This window comes from Fusarium tjaetaba, assembly GCF_013396195.1.
Source record: "Fusarium tjaetaba strain NRRL 66243 chromosome Unknown NRRL66243_c0000134, whole genome shotgun sequence".
Classification (NCBI taxonomy): Eukaryota; Fungi; Ascomycota; class Sordariomycetes; order Hypocreales; family Nectriaceae; genus Fusarium; species Fusarium tjaetaba.
In genome coordinates, this window is record NW_023501330.1 from 121,322 (window position 1) to 138,963 (window position 17,642).

The following is a 17,642-nucleotide window of genomic DNA, read 5'->3' on the forward strand; positions in this document are numbered from 1 at the left end:
AAGAATACTACAAGACTAAACAAAAGTGCCTGCCTCTGGCTCTTCAGTTACTGGCTCGCTACGTCGACCATTTACATTTTCCGTCTACGCCACCGTCTTTTTGTTCGGTTCCTTATTCCGCTCTCGCTCGTTCGTTCGTTCGTTCGTTCGCTCGTAAGCGTGGACCCTTCTTCTGTAGGGTCCGTCTCTTGGCTACTAACTAACTGACTAGTTAGCTTCTTTGCATTCCCCATGATTCTCGCTTGCTTCTGCTTCTACTTCTGCTTCTTGGATCTCGCTCGTCATGGCCAGTTTCGCTGACCAGGCGGTGACATTCTATCCCTGTATATTCCGCCTTTTTTGTGCTTTTATCCATGTAAATACTCTGTCTGCCTGCCTGTCGTTTGTCCATGCACTACATGCACCCACCCATCATCGTCACTTATTCTGGGACCCGAGAGATATCCTGACGCAACCGTTGTCTGTCAATCCTCCTTATGCATCTTCCTCCTGTTTTCTGATTAGCTCTCTTTGCCTGCCGGGTTTTCATTTTGTTGTTCTTGCATTTGCATACGCATGAGGCGTTCGAGAAGGCGAATCTAGCTCCTGTGTCCGTATCGCGGAAGCTTAGTACCTAATAACAACCTCCACTACCTACTACACTACACCCTTCATCTATCCACTCTATCCTAATCCTTCTCGTATATCACTTTCCTTCTTTCTTTTCACTTTCTCAACCTATCTCTATCTACTCAGTCTATAATTACCTGTCGTCAGCACTTCTTCTTCATATCTGCCATCTCATCCTTACTCAGCTACCTACAATAGACGGCTAGTTTAAGAGTCTACTTACTCTCACCATCGAAACCTCTGTCTCATCTCGTGTTGCAGAGTGTTCTGTCAGGCATGAATAGAACATACTGTTCTCTCTCCTCCATATACTAAAGGATATCGTCTACTTAAAGCCGTTCTCTGCGACTCCTTTCGCCTCGTCAACGCTTCAGCCCATACAGCAGATCAGATCAGCCGTTCTCTTGAATATCACATCCTACATATATATCCTTCTCCCTATGACTCGAATGTCGTACCAATGCACCCTTCGGGACGACGGCAGTCTGCCCCTCCTGAGCCATTGTGTTGCGCAAAAAAGCTGCAACCTTGTACATGACAATATCCCCCGTTCGGCCCGAAACCAGACCTCTACTGAACCCTCTCCAAACGCCTCTATCTTCCCCTCCTCTTCTTCTTCTTCGACCTCTACTCTCAGTCCCATGGCGGCTGCCCCGCCAGAGAGTTCTGTCCTCTCCTTGCTCAACGGCATCAGCCCTCGTCTAGCGGTAAAGGAACTCGAGGTTGTTCCTTCGGCTCGACTGCAGCGTCTTTATAATGTCAAGGTTACAGAGGGCCCGAGTCTTCTATTGGCGCTACCCCCACCTGCGGTTATACGGTTGCTACGCGCTGAGAAGTCGACCCTTGGTACTGAAGCTGCTGTGCTCAAGTGGCTTTCCGCTGTTGCGAGAGAGAGGAAAATCTGCTCCGGCGTTGGGTCTGAAGAAGCTACAAGCAGGACAGTTGAAACCCCTGTAGCGAAGGAGACCAATTCTCAACTTTTGGCTGGATACTTACCTACCTTTGTTCGGCATGAGTCTATTGGTGGTGTACTACCAGTTGAATATAACCTCATCCGACCGCCGAGAGGCACTCCCATATCCACACTATCAAGGCCCCTAGACTCCCGTGAGCAATTGTCGGTGGACTTCCAAACAGGCCAACTACTCCGTCGCATATCCAGCCAAGTTTCACCAACCAGGAGATTTGGCATTGCCGCTGACGTCCTATCAGTATCTCCTTCAGTTGTCCATCACCCCCCACCACGTTTTGAAGGAAGCTTGACTGATTCAAAGGGTGCTGACTCCTGGAGAGTAGCATTTCACAGTCTGTTGGAATCGGTCCTTCGAGATGGAGAGGACTTGACCATTATGTTCAATTACAACAACATTCGACACCATTTCGAGCGTTTCCAACATCTGCTTGATGCAGTAACGAAACCGCGACTTGTTGTCTTGGATGCCGGCGAAGAGTCCAATACATTAATACACCGCCCATACGAAAGCGAGAAGAAATCTATACTCCCTAAAGAGGTGCAGCCACAACCGAACTTAGGAAAAGGGGTTTCGAGGAAACCGGGGAATGATGGAAAGGTGGGACAAGACTACAGGATAGTCTTGCAGGATGGCATCAGCAGAAAGGCGGATTACATGATAACAGATGAGCCAAGCCAAAACCCCATCGAAGTAACTGGTTTACGGCAATGGAGCAATTGCGTCTTCGGTGATCCCCTCATGGCCACCGTCTTCAGCAAACAACCAAATCTCTCAGATGATTTCTGGCGAGGATTCGACAACCCACTACCAGGTGAAACGACGGCAAGCATCATCGAAGATCGGGACAATGCACACATTCGCATCCTTCTCTACGAGTGTTATCACGCGGTGGTCACTCTGGTGGGGGAGTACTATAGGCCGCAGACCGACAGCAGCAGGCGAGAACTTGCAGCTCGAAAACATCTCGGCAATGTGCTGGCTCGGCTTGAAGAACTTGACGACCGGGGCCAGCAGAGGCGTAGGCGTATGAGTGGTGAGATGTCACCTGCGAAGAGACCGCGCTCCGGACAGGAGAGCGACGAAGATAGCGAACCTTGAGTATATACGACCATATTTACAAGCCACTAGCTGTTGGTGAGCGATACGAGTAATACACGAATAGACACATGTTATGATCACCTTACTAAAGCATTAATATCTCGTGAATAAAATGAGCAACATGTCCATCGACAAACTATGCTCTTGCTTTTCCCTTCCCTTTTGTAGAATTATTGCCAGTCTCTTCATCCTCCTCTTCATTCTTATCTTCTTCGTCTCGTGGTAGTTGAAAGCCCATCATACCTAACAAGTTACCAGTCGGCCCAGCCAAACCAGCCTGGCTCTTGAAGCTTTCGAGTAAGTTCTTTGCCAGGTTGTAGTCAATATCAACTTCGTCATCGCTGTTCTCTTCTTCTTCCTTGATGTCTGCCAGGCTACTCTCTCTCTCTTTTTGAGTTACATCCTTCAGGCGGGGTTGCTTCTCAACAGGGTCAAGCTTGAGCGCACCATGCTCATTGAGCTCTGCTTCGAACTCCGTGGTGAGTTTCTGGATCTCTTCGTCCTCTTCGTCAATTACAGGGGTCTTGGACTGGGTCGCAGCCTTCTTTGCCGTGCTTGTGCTTGAGACTGTGGATGGTAGACCCATCATTTCTCTCATCATCCTAGCGAACTCCTCCTCGTCAAAGCTAACCTCCTTATCCTCGGACTCGCTGTCTTCGTCGAATTCGTCATCGTCATCATCATCATCATCATCATCATCGTAATCCATTTCATCAAGTTCTGCGCCGTCCATTCCAGCATTGTCATCATTCAGAAATGCCTCGAAGCGAGACACAATCTTGCGAAGATCAGATTGTGTATTCGCATCTCCAAAGCCTGACTTGGAGTTGGAGGAAGCTTTTCCTCTTTTTCCATCCAATTCCTTCTCGAAATCTTGGTAGTTGATGTCCATCCATGCTTCGCTGTCATCACGATCGTGATCCTTCCATGATTTAATGTCTTCATCTGAGGGGAGAGCCTCGTTGCCATCTTCTGCGAGATCCTCGAGCTCGATAGCAAGCTCGCGGACAACTCTGAGTTTGCTCTTTTCAGCCTTTGCAGCCAGCATTTCGAACCCACATGTGAGTTTCATCCCAATATCCAATCTCGCCATGACTTTGTCTGCCTCGCCTGAATGTGCTTCTTTCTGCGCTTTCCGAAGGACTTCGCTCCAGCTCGGCGGGGCATCGAACCGTTGGGATTGCAACTGAGCGAAAAGTACCTTGCTAAACCTGACAGATACTGTGATGAGATCCTCTGGAGGGAATGTTAATGGTTGAGTTGGTGAGATGACACGTTTCAAGGCTACCGGGTCCCGGAGATAGAATTCTTCGACTGCTGGTGCAACCGATTTAGGGAGAGAATGGAGGATATATGCTAACTTCCTCGGTATAGTAATGAGAGAATGGTGTAGAGATTCGCTGATCTGCCCTGGGTACTTTTCAAGTCTGTAGAAAGCTTCGGCTTCGACAAAACCTGAGTGAACAAGTGCATCGCGTTTCGTTTTAATCACTTGGACTGCGTCCGGTAGTTCAAGATTGCGAGCTCTGAGGCCCTCTTCATCTTTGACGGGGATGAGAAGAAGACTTCCTTTGTTAATCCAGGCTCGGTTATTGTCAATCTCGGGGTTCAACCATCTGGGCAGCACATTGGCGGCTTCAACCAGGAGGAACTCGCCGTCTGTGTCAAATACCCGGATCCAGAGGTTGGGGTGGGACTTTGATAGTTCTCTTAGTATATATACGATGAGCCATTCGTCTTCTACGGCATCGCTATAATCCGTGATACCATGGAGGTAGAGCAGTCCTATCAAGGGTGTTAGTATCTAGATACCTTGAAAGTAAGTGGTGAACGTTGCAAGCATGACACTCACCGTTTTCATTTTTTAGGGTCAGACTGAATTCATCTTTTTGCCATATGTAGTCTTTGGTAAGTGTTGCGGCAAGCTCTATGGCCGACTTTCGGATATTCTCGACTTGTGCAAGCTGTTTGCGAACATCGACTTGAGGGTCTATAAAAAAAAGAAGATACTCGACACAATTATCTGGCAGTTGATTCTTGAAGTTTGCCTCTTCTGCATCGCCTGTTTGTTGAGGGAATTCCTCTTCTTCTTCTATAATTTGCGGCCTGAGCGACATGGCTTTTGTACGATGCCATTAATAAACTGCATCTCCTGATGAGTTGTCGAGGGAGGCTCAGGTTGGGGTTCTGAGTTTATTTATCGATACACGGGGGCTACCGGGTAAGCAGCTTACGACGATGTTGGAATTCTGTGTCATTTGCGGCAGATCTGCGCTAGCCCCCATTAGGAACAAGGGTCCCCACTACAAGACACGCTTGTCACGTCCCGTCCACCCCAGGCGCGTATAGTGGGATACTTCAGACGCAACTGCCATTCTTTGACCATGTCTGATCGCAACAATTCTTGGTAGTACAGATTGAACAGTCGCTGTCGCCTCTCGTTCTCGACATCCTTCAAATAAGTCTCAATACCGAAGAACCTATAACAGCTCCCATACGACAAACCGTAACAACCTCCCTACCAATCGACCTATCACGAGGCTGCCGTGAGCATAGCAGCCATGGCACCCACAAAGAGATCCCGGCGAGACGTTGAACAAGAGGACGATGCCATAGTAGATGTACGACAAGCGCGATCTAATTTCTCAAGAGAAGATACCGTAAGGAATACACCAAATGCCCCCATGCAGCATGCCATCTGACTCATGTGCTATTACAGAGGAAGCGTGCCAGAGTAACCGTAGACGACAGCCAAACGAGAGAAACACCACAAAGGGAGAACACTCCGAGTGATCAAAGCGAAGATGACGAAGACCGCAGAAATATGGCTGGGCCGCCACAGACCCAGTACGAGATCATGCGAGACAATGGCTTCAAACATCTAGAGCACGCTGACTGGGACGACCAGCAAGCCACCCAGAAGCTCGCCAAGCGGGTCATCAACCTCGGCAACAATGTGGTATCTGAGGGTGGTATCATCGAGAGCATTACCTGCTTCAACTTTATGTGCCATGAGCGATTACATGTCGACCTAGGGCCGCTGATCAACTTCATTGTCGGAGAGAATGGTAGTGGAAAGAGTGCTGTGCTAACCGCACTAACACTATGTCTGGGTGGCAAGGCTAGCGATACCAACCGAGGTGGAAGTCTCAAGTCCTTTGTCAAGGAGGGTTGCGAGCAGGGTAGCTTGGTCGTCAAGATCAAGAATGCCGGCTCAGATGCCTACCAGCCCGATATCTATGGCGAAAGCATCATTGTTGAGCGCCATTTCTCCAAATCGGGAAGTAGTGGCTTCAAGATCAAGAGCGCTCTTGGTAGAATCATCTCAACCAAGAAGCAGGAGGTAGATGAGATATCAGAATGGTACGCGCTACAAATCGGCAATCCCCTCACCGTGCTGTCACAGGACAACGCGCGACAGTTTCTCAACGCGGCGACTCCAGCCCAGAAGTACAAGTATTTCGTGTCTGGTGTTCAACTAGAGCAGTTGGACAACGACTACAGGATGTCACAAGATACGCTTGACAAGACCCTCATACTCAGAGATGATTTAGAAGCCAAGATCGAAGAGGTTAAAAAAGAGTCGGAAGCCGCACGCCGCCTTGCCGAAGCTGCGCAAAAGAACAAGAATCTTCGCGAAAAGGCCCGGCATTACATTAATCAACTGGTCTGGTCTCAGGTTGTCGAGCAGGAACGTCTCCTCGAGGACTGTGAAAAGGAAATCACTAGACGGACTGAGAGCATAACCGAGGCGGAAAAAAACTGCGAATCATCGACCCAAGCCCTTGAGAATATCAACGAGAAGATCGAGAGGCTTTGGCAGGCAAAGGAAGAGATTGAGAGTGATCGAGATGCGTTCAAGGAGCGCATCGACAACGCTACAGCTGCTTACCGAAAGGCGCAAAAGGAGGAGTCAGAGCTGCTCATGGAGGAACGAGATGCTTACCAACGCCTGAAGACAGCCAAAGACGATATGAAAGCCTGCCAGCGCAAGATCCAGGAAGAAGAACGCCGGCTGAGCGAATCAACAGGAAATGCCCGCACACAAAAGGACAACGAGCTAGAAACTGCTCGAAAGAGGGAACAGCTCTTGAAGCAACAGATAGAGGAAATTCAAAACAAGCTTCCTGGCCTTACTGCGCGACTTGGCGAGGCTGAGCAACACTTCAAGAGACTTTCGCAAAACAAAGAAGTCAAACGCAAAGAGATCGTGTCCGTGGAGCAACAGGTTCGAGAACTCAAGGCCGCTACGGGAGGGCGTTTCGATGGCTATGACAGAGAGATTAAGGACCTCGTCAAAGCCATCGAGAATGAGAGGGGATGGGAACAAAAGCCTGTCGGACCTATTGGAGCGCATATCCGACTATCGAAGCCGGAATGGTCGGGGATCCTAGAGCGAACACTCGGCGAAGGACTCAACGCGTTCGTTGTCAGGAGTAAATCGGATCAAACGAGACTCGCAAATTTGATGCGTCGATTTCGCCTGAAAAGACAGCCCCCAATCTATATTGCCTATGGAGGCAGGATTGACACTAGTAGCCAGGAGCCTGATCCTAGATTTAATACTATGTTGAGCGTTCTTCAGTTCGACGACGACATTGTCCGATCGCAGCTCATTATCAGCAACCAAATCGAGAAAATCATTCTCATTCGTGATCGAGTCGAAGCTGAACGGGTCATGGTTGAAGGTGCGGCTCCGCGCAACGTGAGTGCTTGTCTCTGCTTTCACGATGGTCGCGGGAAGCGAGGATGGGGCCTCAGACTCACCAACCGGAATGGATCTGCTGGTACAAGTCCAGTCCCACCATACACGATGCGTCCTAGGATGCAAACGGATGCTGGTCAACAGGTTGAGATACAAGAAGAAAACCTCAAACACTTGGGTCAAGAAATGGCTGAGATCAATCGCGACGAGCGTCAGGCTCAACAAGCAGTTCAGCGATGCAGAACAGAGCTTGATACCCAACGGAAAAATATCAAGAGGTATGAAGGCGATCTTCGTAGAACGCAAGCTGATATGGAACGTGTGCAAATGGAGTTGGATGCATTCGATGGCGTTGATGACCGACTCAACATCTTGCGAGCCGAGCTCGAGTCCAGACGATCCGAGGAGGAGCAGCTTGGAAACCAGTATGGAGAAATGGGACTGGCGAAGCGAGATCTCAAGCAAAAGACCGAGACAGCCCGGTTAAAGCTTGAGGAGGAAAAGAACGAGCAAGAGGACTGGCAAAACCGAGTCGACAAAGCAGCGCAGAAGGTTGCGACAGCTGAAAGCATGAGGAAGACAATTCTAGCGGAGAAGAACGGTGCTTTTGAGATCCTTGACATCGCCAGAAACGAACGGCGACGTGCCGAGGAAAAGAGGGATCGGAAGGCTGCAGAAGTTGCCGACTTCATAGAGCAGGCCCGGCAGACAGCACCGGAGCGAGTTCACATTCCCGATAACGAGACACACAGCAGCATTGAGCAGAAATACACCAAAATCCGGGAACAAATCAAGCAGAGAGAGTCACGACTTGGAGCGTCAGACCAACAGATTTACGACCGCGCACAAGAAGCTCAAGAGAAATTTGAAGACGTTCAGAGACAGACGCAGGATCTCGATGATACAATCAAGGCTCTCAAACATGCTATTGGGAATCGCCTAGAACTCTGGCGCAAATTTCAGCGGCAGATCAGTGCGCGAATTCGCATCCAGTTCAATATGCTTCTCAGTGAGCGAGGTTTCCGTGGCAAAATCGACCTCGACCATAAAGCTCGCAAGGTCTTTCTCCAGATTGAGCCAGATGAGACGCGTAAAAGCTCAGCTGGGAGGAATACGAAGACTCTATCAGGTGGTGAAAAGTCATTTTCATCTATTTGCATGCTTCTATCGGTTTGGGAGGCGATTGGCTCGCCTATCCGTTGTCTTGACGAGTTCGACGTCTTTATGGACAATGTGAATCGTGCCATCAGCACGAATATGCTGGTTAGTAAATTCGGTACCCGTACATGGAAGAGATTGAAAGCAACTAACAGAGAATGTGTAGGTGGACGCTGCCCGTCGTTCAGTTTCACGACAGTACATCCTTATTACCCCTAATGCTATCGAAGGCCGGGCACGATTAGACAAAGACGTCAAGATCATTCGGTTCGTATCTCCTCATTTACTGCAAGATTGAGTACTGACGACTCTTTTCAGGTTAACGGACCCTCGTCAGCGAACCCTTGACGATTTCCAGTAAACGATGTAGTATACTTGAGACGGGCATCTTGGAGTTGGGCGTCATGCGGAACATGGATTTTTATGGAGGCGCTTAGAGGATGGGCAGACAAAAGCACTTGTGCATTGTGGAGTTTGTTAGGAGTGATACCAGCGTACTTTGTCGGAATGAATTTTGTACAGATTTGAGCAGTGCCTCGCCTTGGCCCTCAGGTAACGCCAGCGTTAGATGTCATTACAGCGCCTGCTGAGGCCTCTATTCATAGATAATGTTACACACGTCTCATACATTATTTTACAACTATATCTTCCTTTCTGGCCATTCCGCTTAAACTCTGACGCCCTTGCTCCTTAGTATATTCACACCAGCGCTGAGTGTGTAACTGGCCCACTGGCCGAACGATCCGACCATACCACCGACGGACTTGACCTCGTCTAGTCTTCGCTGAAGGAATTGCCTTGTCTCGACAAAATCAGGGGATCGGTCGTTTGTCATGAATAGCTCGCTTGTGCTGTATATCATGGAGAGGGTGGCACGCTTGGTGTACCATGAAGGGTCGACAGCCTTGTCACCGGCAAGGAACCAAATTTCATCGGAAAGTTTTGCTAGCTCCTTTATGGATTCGGGAACGTAACTGGGCTGAGCCATGACGGCCAATGCCTGTAAAGCAGGACCGTAAGTAAGTTACAACATGAAAGCCAGGGCATGTATATATTACCTCTTGCCAACGATCCAAAACCAACTTGTTACCCATAAGTCTCTCCCATGTCAACTCTTCCACTCTCGCTGAGATGCCAGGCTGGTTTGGGTCGGGAAATAGTTCTCGGCTTCGAGCTGCTAAGGCCTCTCGCTGGGTAATAAGATGATATCGAATCAGGCCAAAGGCACCGTCGGGGATGACGCTGGCGCTAATGTCAAGGTACCCAGCGTCTCTTGCACCACAACCAAGAGCCTTCTGTGAGAAACCATGTTCCGGGACGTGTTTGTAAGCCGCAGCGAGGATGGACTTTTCAGCATCGCCAAATGCTCCTGGTGGTGGTGGGTGATCGTATGAGTGGAAGGGTCGGCGGGCAAGGCATTGTGTCAGCCTCGAAGCACGCAAGGCTGATCTTGGTAGGACTCTCATAGACGTTGACATATTGAAAGATATGGCAAGGCAAGGCACCTATAAATTAGACTTGATGAAGATTCCTGCTTCATCAAAATGGGTCGTTTTTTTTTGGTGTTGTGTTGACGTTTGCGATTTGGTTTAGATGTTTTAGCATCTTGACCAATCATATTATCCCTTTGCCCCGGAGTGGACCGCGGCGGAAGCGCTTGGACCATCCCCGGAAGCTGTCGATTGTCACGGCGGGTTTAGTTCCGCCCGATGCACGCACGGGATCGGCAGATGTTGTCAGAGGACGTATTACGTACTGCACTTTCATGATTACCTACTAAGGTACATAGTTGCAGGCCGATGCAGGCTAGAGCAGCTGACTGATACAATTCGATACTCAAACCACAGGTATTGGCACGGCATTGATATTGGACAGTTTCGTGAAACTGTCCGTCAAACTGTCCATAGAAAATGCCTCATGTGGTGCGAACTAAAGTTGAACGCGATCAATACATACAATGTCCGAGCACCACGGTGCTGAAGCGTGTACCTACCTACCTAGACATTCTCGGTTTCGGGAGTCGGATAAGCAAGACTTAGCCTCATTTCCAGACCCCTCAAGTACTCAGACGACACTGGGCAGAGTCTTGCTATCTTCCTAGAGTTACCACGGGCCTCGTGCATAACAGATGGCGGGGTTCTGGTGGTAGAATGTCGTGCTTTCCCTTCCTGTCTCTCATTCCCAGGTGTACAATGCTGGCTCCAGTGTGATATGCTTATAAACGATATAAACTGACTGGTACCATGCCTAGCATGCCCTTTCCTGGATCAGACCTTGTCTCACTAGTGCGAATCCGTTCTTAATGTTCCGGAGGACCCTCGCCATAGAACAGGTTCGCGTCTGGGCTGCCTGGAGAAGTAGGAACCCTGGAGTTGATCTGACCATATTAACTCTATTCATACGGAATCCATGTTTCCTACTGTAACATGTAGGTCTCAAGCAGCTCGTGATGCTCTGCTGAGTTTTCCTCAGGGTAAAATCAAAACAAATATCGTCTCCCTGACCTTATCTGTATGTCCTGTCCTTCAAGGCAACAAGGCAGATGTCGTGGAGACTGTAGGCTGGAAGTGCGTGCTGTAGCTGCTCCACATAGGGTGCTGCTAACGGCCTGAGCGTCGTTAGATGCATCGTCTGGGATCCGCTAACAACCTTGATGATCGGAGACGGACTCATTGCCAGAATCTCTGGGCTTGTTAGTTGTTGGTACTGTGCTCTGCAGTGATATGCGCTATTAAAGTATCGAGATCTCAGTTCTTTGCACATAATACAAAAGAGGCCCTTGCTATTTAGTTGGAGTGCTGTATGGGTGTTAAGTGTTTGCCCCTCGTGCAATGTGCAATGTGCATCGAGCGTCCTCTCCTATCATCACCATTCTTCCCTGACCTCGGCGCTTGTTGGTGCCCATGCCGGGGGATTTGACAACAACGACGACAAGTGTTCGGGCAAAGCCTGTATCTGGACTCCGTCCGTATCCTTGCCTCGCTCTAGATGCAACGTGCCGTGGAAGGGATGTCAAAAGCTCACTCTTACCAGTTCGACAGACTGGCATGTCGAACCTGGCGAAAAGAGTGAGATTGATGAGACAGAAAAGCTAACAACCCTGATCCTCAACACGTTGCAGAGGGGTTGAGTTTGATAAAGCGGAAGCCATTGGCTGGCTTGTCCCGCAACTTGGCGCGATGGCTGTTGTGTAACCACGAAAGTCTTTGTAGCGAGGTCAAGGTAGGAGTTGCGCGGGCCAATCACAGTCTTGGTTTCATACATTCAGCTACGCAGGCCTTGCCAGCAAAGTTGACACAGTTTCAAAAGCGCCTTGTTAAACTGTCCTGCCGTGCTCTGATGTTCACTCGATGTGAGTGATACTGAGCAAGCATACGCATGAGGTGAGAACGCAAGCTGATGAATGAGACGCTGAGTGCGTAGCTGGTGTTGGGTAGGTAGGTAGAGGCCACGAGGATTGATAATGTATGTGCCTTGTAGAGAAGGATAAGGAGCTCAAGAGCTCACCCTCATAGTTATCCGAAAATGGCGGCTTAAATGAGCGATGAGTTCCCGCCTCTCGGGTATAAGTAAACCCAACAGCATCGACTACGTGGTAACGTAAAAGCAAGAAAGACCCAAGTTGTCCTCATACCTCAAATTGACAATCACCCAAGCATAACAGATCCCTGATGCTGGAAGCACACATCTTCTTGTTCCTGGTACTTGCTAGTGCACTTGAGCCCAACAGGCGTAAGAAACGTAGCCCAATGGCAGGTCTAGGATCTCATCAGGTTGGGTGGTGAAACCTGGCATCAATGCAATAATTTCGACTACCGATGCTGGGTCACGGGTAGACGGGAGACTCGAAGACCACGGCGCAGCGACTTGCAAACCGCAGTCAATCAACCGATGGAGAACCGAGAACAGATGGTGGGCGAACCCTGAAGAATGCAGGCAAGGATATTTACCTGCACTACTGTAATATCATGCCGCTTGCAGCACTCTGCAGCGCCGTGCAGACAAAGATGGTCCACTACATGAAGCCAGAGTTTATCACAAATTGCTTACAAAACTAAGTATTGATAGAGAGAGTTTGGCGGAAGACAGACGCCAGTCTTTCACATACGTACATATGTGATTGATATATCCGCCGGCTTCGAGTTGCAGCTTAGTGTAGTATCGGCCGGGGTAGGCCACGGAGTTGACTGTCAGTTCGAAACTGTTGGGTTCATTTCAAGAACAAGAGCAATTAGGTAAGGTAGTTGACTGGAACCTAAAGGATTGCCCGAGGCTCGTCACAAGAAGTCAATTTCATGAAGAACAACAAGAATGTGAGAAGCACCTCAGTATCTGTGATGTCGGGCCGGGCAGGAATAACCTCTAGCTTTTGTTCTGCTTTCCTACCTATCCTATTCCTCCTATTATACGTAAGGTATCCGTAAACATTTTTATTCATGCTACGTGGAAGGAGCAACACTGGTCTCTCTAAGGTTAGAGGTCACATACCTTATTGAGGAGTCAATAATACAGCTGCATGTAGTATATCTCCGGCATTAGGCTTTGTAGAGCATACACCAAACTTTCAACGTAACTTGTACGGTACCTCGTGTTATCATGCTCATGTCTGGTAAGCTTTGGATGTGGAACCCATCACGTCCACTGTCCCTGGTCTTACCCTGGTTCCGTGTCCTCATTCGTCGCCTGGTTTCTTCTCATCTCTCACACAACGCGTTCTTTTCTTTTTACGACACAAGAAGAGGGAGAGCGCGAGAACCTTGAAAGTCAGCACTAAAGAGCCACAGACACCGAAAAGCCACATTCGCCATCCTTTTGCCGTCGACTCTCCGTCGCTGAGTCCCTCAAGACCCCTTGAAAGCCACCAGAGTCGACACTCTCCCGTCCAGGCGAAAGAAAAAAGTCGATCAACCAAACCAGACCATTCCCAGAAGTCGGTATCTAGTACCACCACGCCGCACGCCGAGGCCCTTTTCAGCCCAGCCAGCCAAGCCCAGTCCACGCAACTTGTGTGATTCATCCGTGTCGTGCATTTTTCAATGCTACAATCGCCATTGTTTGGTTGACTGACCGTGGATCCCATCAGCTTATCTAGTTTTGGCTTTGCTGCCCTGGTAGTGTGTACCTTGCGTCCTCTTCGCCCCCATAGCTGCCTATCCTCTTTCATCGATCACTCACCATCCTAATATTCCACTACCTTACTTTGCCTTACGAAACGTGGACACCTACGGCCCGTCTCCGCTTCCCTACGCCGCGACCTACCTCTCCTAGAAACCGGTCGCGCCCGTTCGTCTACTGTCCGAACTCGCACCCGTCCGTCCTTCGTCACTCACAATACCTACCTACCTACCTTACCAACTTATTACGCGACAAGGCCACCCACCCCATCCAAAAAGGAGCTTTCTCTCTGTACGTCCAGACGTACTACGCACACGATTCAAACCGCAGTCACAATGGGTAAGTTGAAGATGTTTGTTTCTTGCTTGATTCATCGTATCGCGGTTTTATATCATGCGCGGCCATTGCTGCTCTTTATATCACCGTGGTTGGCCATAGACGCACGCGTCTGCGCCCATCGAGGCAACGTGCGTGCCGTTCCTCTGCCGTCTCTGCTCGAGAGTACTGTACCCATTGCCCTCAATGGCCCCTCGAGGCTCGGCGGACTCTGGCAGTAGTCGGCTGCCCCAACCTGTCCATCGTACCCGGAGCCTGGTTGAGCCCAGGTCTATCCATGATCTGAGCATCCTCATCCCAAAGCCCGAACACAACAGATCTTGAACGTGCTCTCAAGCCTTGTCTGTTCCTGCTGTGTCTTGCATCGTTTGCTGCTGCTGCTGTTGTTGTATCTGCGCATGCGCTCCCACTCCTTGGAGTGTCTTCATCAATCAATGTGATACCACCTCTTGCTTGATGCAGCCTCCGAGGTCCCCCATTCCACTCCAACAGACCTCTCCAGCCGCCTCTGCTTTCTCGCGTCGTCTTTCCCCATCCATTGCATTGCATTATCGAGCCCCCTTACCTGCATCTTCCGCCAAGGTCCACTCGACTCTGCCACCACCCCTCCACTAGACAGGTTGACCTCGTCTGGCTACCTCAACCAAGCTACCCTCACTCCCTGTTATTTCAACCACTCTTCCTCTCCTCACCATTTTCCACCGTTGCGCATCTTACGCAGAGGTTTATCCTTTCTTGACTTTTTCCCATTCTGACGCTCACCTTTCTATAGCTGATTCCGGTGATACTTATCGACCCGTAAGTAACCTATGTTCATTTCCTGACTTACTTTCAACACTTGCCTCGAGCTGCGCTGCTTGTTGAGATTACCTGTCTGTTGGCGCAATTGGCTTTATCGCTGTGCTGAGTTTGTGCGCTCCCCCGCGCTTGCTGATGTTGCGATCTCCGGTCGCCGCTTCGGTCGTTTGGCCTCTGCTACCCGAGCACCTTGATCGCAACATCAGCATTAGAAAGAAAAAGCTCGCATTAGCTCCTTTCATCCGAAATCGGCCGTCGCGGCGCGCTTTAATTACTGTTGCACTTTCCCATTCAAGATGCCAGGAAGCATTTGATTGGAGAGGCACTGCTCTTCTTGGCAAAACGGCTACCGTCTTGCCTGTTGACAGTGCCAGCGGCTGCGGGCAGTTGCAGTGATTCAAACTCAACTTCAAGCGCACACCTCATGTATCCGGGGCATATCCCAGTCCAACAAAACCCTCCGTCTACACAATACCAGCGCTCTCTATCTCACCATAATTGCACCTGAGCATGGAATCACAACTTGTACTTTTACCTGCTAACAAGCTCAAGCGTGAGAGGTCACGATCTCCCCGCAGACGATCCAGAAGCCCTGAAAGGTCACATCGACGCCGCTCCTACTCCCCTCGCAGCCGATCCGGAAGCCGGGACGAATATCGACGAAACCGTGATCGCTCGCCCATGACTAGCACAGGCGCACCAGGTGGAGGACAAAGTGCTGGATACGGTGGACAGGCACCGCACCGATCTTACGAAGAAAGAGCCGTTGCTCGAGAACAAATGATGAATAATATTCGCGAAACCTCCCAGCAGGACCGCCGGGTCTACGTCGGCAACCTCTCGTACGATGTCAAGTGGCACCATCTCAAGGACTTCATGAGACAGGGTGAGGCTTTCAATGCCGCGGAATGCAGGTGGAACTGGGACTGACGAAATGGTATAGCTGGAGAGGTGCTTTTTGCCGACGTGCTCTTGCTTCCCAATGGAATGTCGAAGGTGGGCTTCATCGCATGATTTTCTTTTCCCTTGGTTGGCTTTCTTTTGTGGCTCTCCATTCCCTCTTAGCATTTATGGATGGTTGGGTTGACGGGTGGGACGTTGTCCTTGGTTAATTGTAGGGATGCGGGTAAGTCGATTTCCTCCACGAAGCCTATGGCGTTGCTAACCTATTCAGTATTGTGGAATATGCTACTCGGGAGCAAGCCCAAGCGGCTGTTGCCACGCTCAGCAACCAGAACCTCATGGGTCGTCTAGTCTACGTGCGTGAGGTAAGTTGAGAACTTCCAAGTTGGGTGTGGGCATCTTGCTGACAGAATCTGAAGGACCGAGAAGCCGAGCCTCGTTTCATCGGAGCAACTGGCGGAAACCGTGGCGGCTTCGGCGGCGGCGGCGGCCAAGGTGGTGGTATGCCCGGTGGCTTCAATCCTGGATACGGCGGCGGCCCACCTGGTGGTGGTGCTGGAGGTGGCGGCCGTCAGATCTATGTGTCCAACGTTTGTTCAACCCCGATTTGTTTGTAAGTGGTGGATGTGTGTTGACATGCATTAGCTTCCTTTCAATGTTGGCTGGCAGGATTTGAAGGACTTGTTCCGTCAAGCAGGTATGTCCCGATTCTTCAATTTTGAACTCATGATTGGGCGGGGTTGGATCTAATCGTCATTTAGCCCGAAACGGCGCCGTGATTCGAGCTGATGTACACATTGGACCTGATGGTCGCCCCAAGGGTTCTGGCATTGTCGTCTTTGAGAGCCCAGAGGATGCCCGCAGCGCCATTCAGCAGTTCAATGGCTATGACTGGCAAGGCCGTGGCATTGAAGTCCGCGAGGACCGCTATGCCGGCAGCGGACCTGGCATGGGCTTCGGTGGCCGAGGTGGCTATGGCGGTGGTATGCGCGGAGGATTTGGAGGAGGATTTGGAGGTCGCGGTGGTTTTGGCGGAGGGCGTGGAGGTTTCGGAGGCGGCTTTGGTCGTGGAGGCTTCGGTGGAGGTGCTCCTGGCGGCCCAGGTTTCGAGCCCCCTGCCAGCTCCGTCCCTCCTAACCCTTTCACTGACTTTGCTACCGCTGGCACCGAGAGGGGAGAAATCATCTACGTTCGAAACGTGAGACTTCCCATACCCCCTACCCATTTGTGCCTGTGCTAATCTTTTACAGCTACCCTGGTCGACCAGCAACGACGACCTGGTTGAGCTGTTCACCACGATCGGAAAGGTCGAGCAAGCTGAGATCCAGTACGAGCCTAGTGGTCGTTCTCGTGGTACTGGTGTGGTTCGATTCGATTCCGCCGAGACTGCGGAGACTGCCATTGCCAAGTTTCAAGGCTACCAGTACGGTGGCCGCCCTCTCAACCTGAGCTTTGTGAAGTATCTGAACCAGGGCGGAAACGACGTCATGGACACAGATCCCCATGGCGGATTGACCCAGGATCAGATCATGTAAGAGGAGGGCGTCCGTTCGCACTGAACTTGATGCAGCTATGTTGCGGTTGACTTTTGTCTTGGCGGCGGCGACCGTCTGCATCCACACAATGCTTTTTATATCTGGTTGTTTTGTTATTTGGTACTTTTCGTTTTCCACGTGAGCAGCAAAAGTTGGGGTTTATCAACGGTGGAATCTTAACTCACGGACAGGGGGTCGAAGTCACTATCACCTTGGAGAATGAGTCGATGGCTTAGTCTCTAATAAGCTGGGAGCGAGGGAGGATTTTACGATGGGCTTACCATACAGAACCGAATGACCCCACCGTTGACACCCATATGACCGGTCAAACGCACGCGGTTATCAACTATAGAGTTGCTCATTGTCAATGAAGGAAAAGATGGCTGTTGGCTTCCCAGGAAACAACAGGAC

The 17,642-nt window shown here is 50.2% G+C and overlaps 5 protein-coding genes across 5 annotated transcripts; 3 read left to right on the forward strand and 2 right to left on the reverse strand.

Annotated features, from left to right (window-relative positions):
* Positions 1–1,049: 1,049 nt before the first annotated feature.
* On the forward strand, positions 1,050–2,681 carry FTJAE_6836 (uncharacterized protein; the record flags this gene model as incomplete). Its single annotated transcript, XM_037353490.1, has 1 exon — positions 1,050–2,681. One exon carries the CDS (start codon positions 1,050–1,052, stop codon positions 2,679–2,681), a length of 1,632 nt encoding a protein of 543 aa, XP_037206085.1.
* A 136-nt stretch (positions 2,682–2,817) lies between these two features.
* On the reverse strand, positions 2,818–4,798 carry FTJAE_6837 (sgt1; the record flags this gene model as incomplete). The annotated part of the gene is made up of 2 exons (XM_037353491.1): positions 2,818–4,466; positions 4,534–4,798. 2 exons carry the CDS (start codon positions 4,796–4,798, stop codon positions 2,818–2,820), a joined length of 1,914 nt encoding a protein of 637 aa, XP_037206086.1.
* Positions 4,799–5,242: 444 nt separating this feature from the next.
* Positions 5,243–8,905, forward strand: FTJAE_6838 (DNA repair rad18; the record flags this gene model as incomplete). Its single annotated transcript, XM_037353492.1, has 4 exons — positions 5,243–5,341; positions 5,401–8,649; positions 8,711–8,811; positions 8,863–8,905. The coding sequence occupies 4 exons, from the start codon at positions 5,243–5,245 to the stop codon at positions 8,903–8,905; spliced, it is 3,492 nt and encodes a 1,163-aa protein (XP_037206087.1).
* Positions 8,906–9,211: 306 nt separating this feature from the next.
* Positions 9,212–10,022, reverse strand: FTJAE_6839 (ubiquinone biosynthesis coq9 mitochondrial; the record flags this gene model as incomplete). Its single annotated transcript, XM_037353493.1, has 2 exons — positions 9,212–9,544; positions 9,603–10,022. 2 exons carry the CDS (start codon positions 10,020–10,022, stop codon positions 9,212–9,214), a joined length of 753 nt encoding a protein of 250 aa, XP_037206088.1.
* Positions 10,023–15,303: 5,281 nt separating this feature from the next.
* On the forward strand, positions 15,304–17,231 carry FTJAE_6840 (Gbp2p-like protein; the record flags this gene model as incomplete). The annotated part of the gene is made up of 8 exons (XM_037353495.1): positions 15,304–15,679; positions 15,737–15,789; positions 15,912–15,919; positions 15,968–16,061; positions 16,116–16,286; positions 16,342–16,393; positions 16,458–16,894; positions 16,947–17,231. The coding sequence occupies 8 exons, from the start codon at positions 15,304–15,306 to the stop codon at positions 17,229–17,231; spliced, it is 1,476 nt and encodes a 491-aa protein (XP_037206089.1).
* Positions 17,232–17,642: the final 411 nt, after the last annotated feature.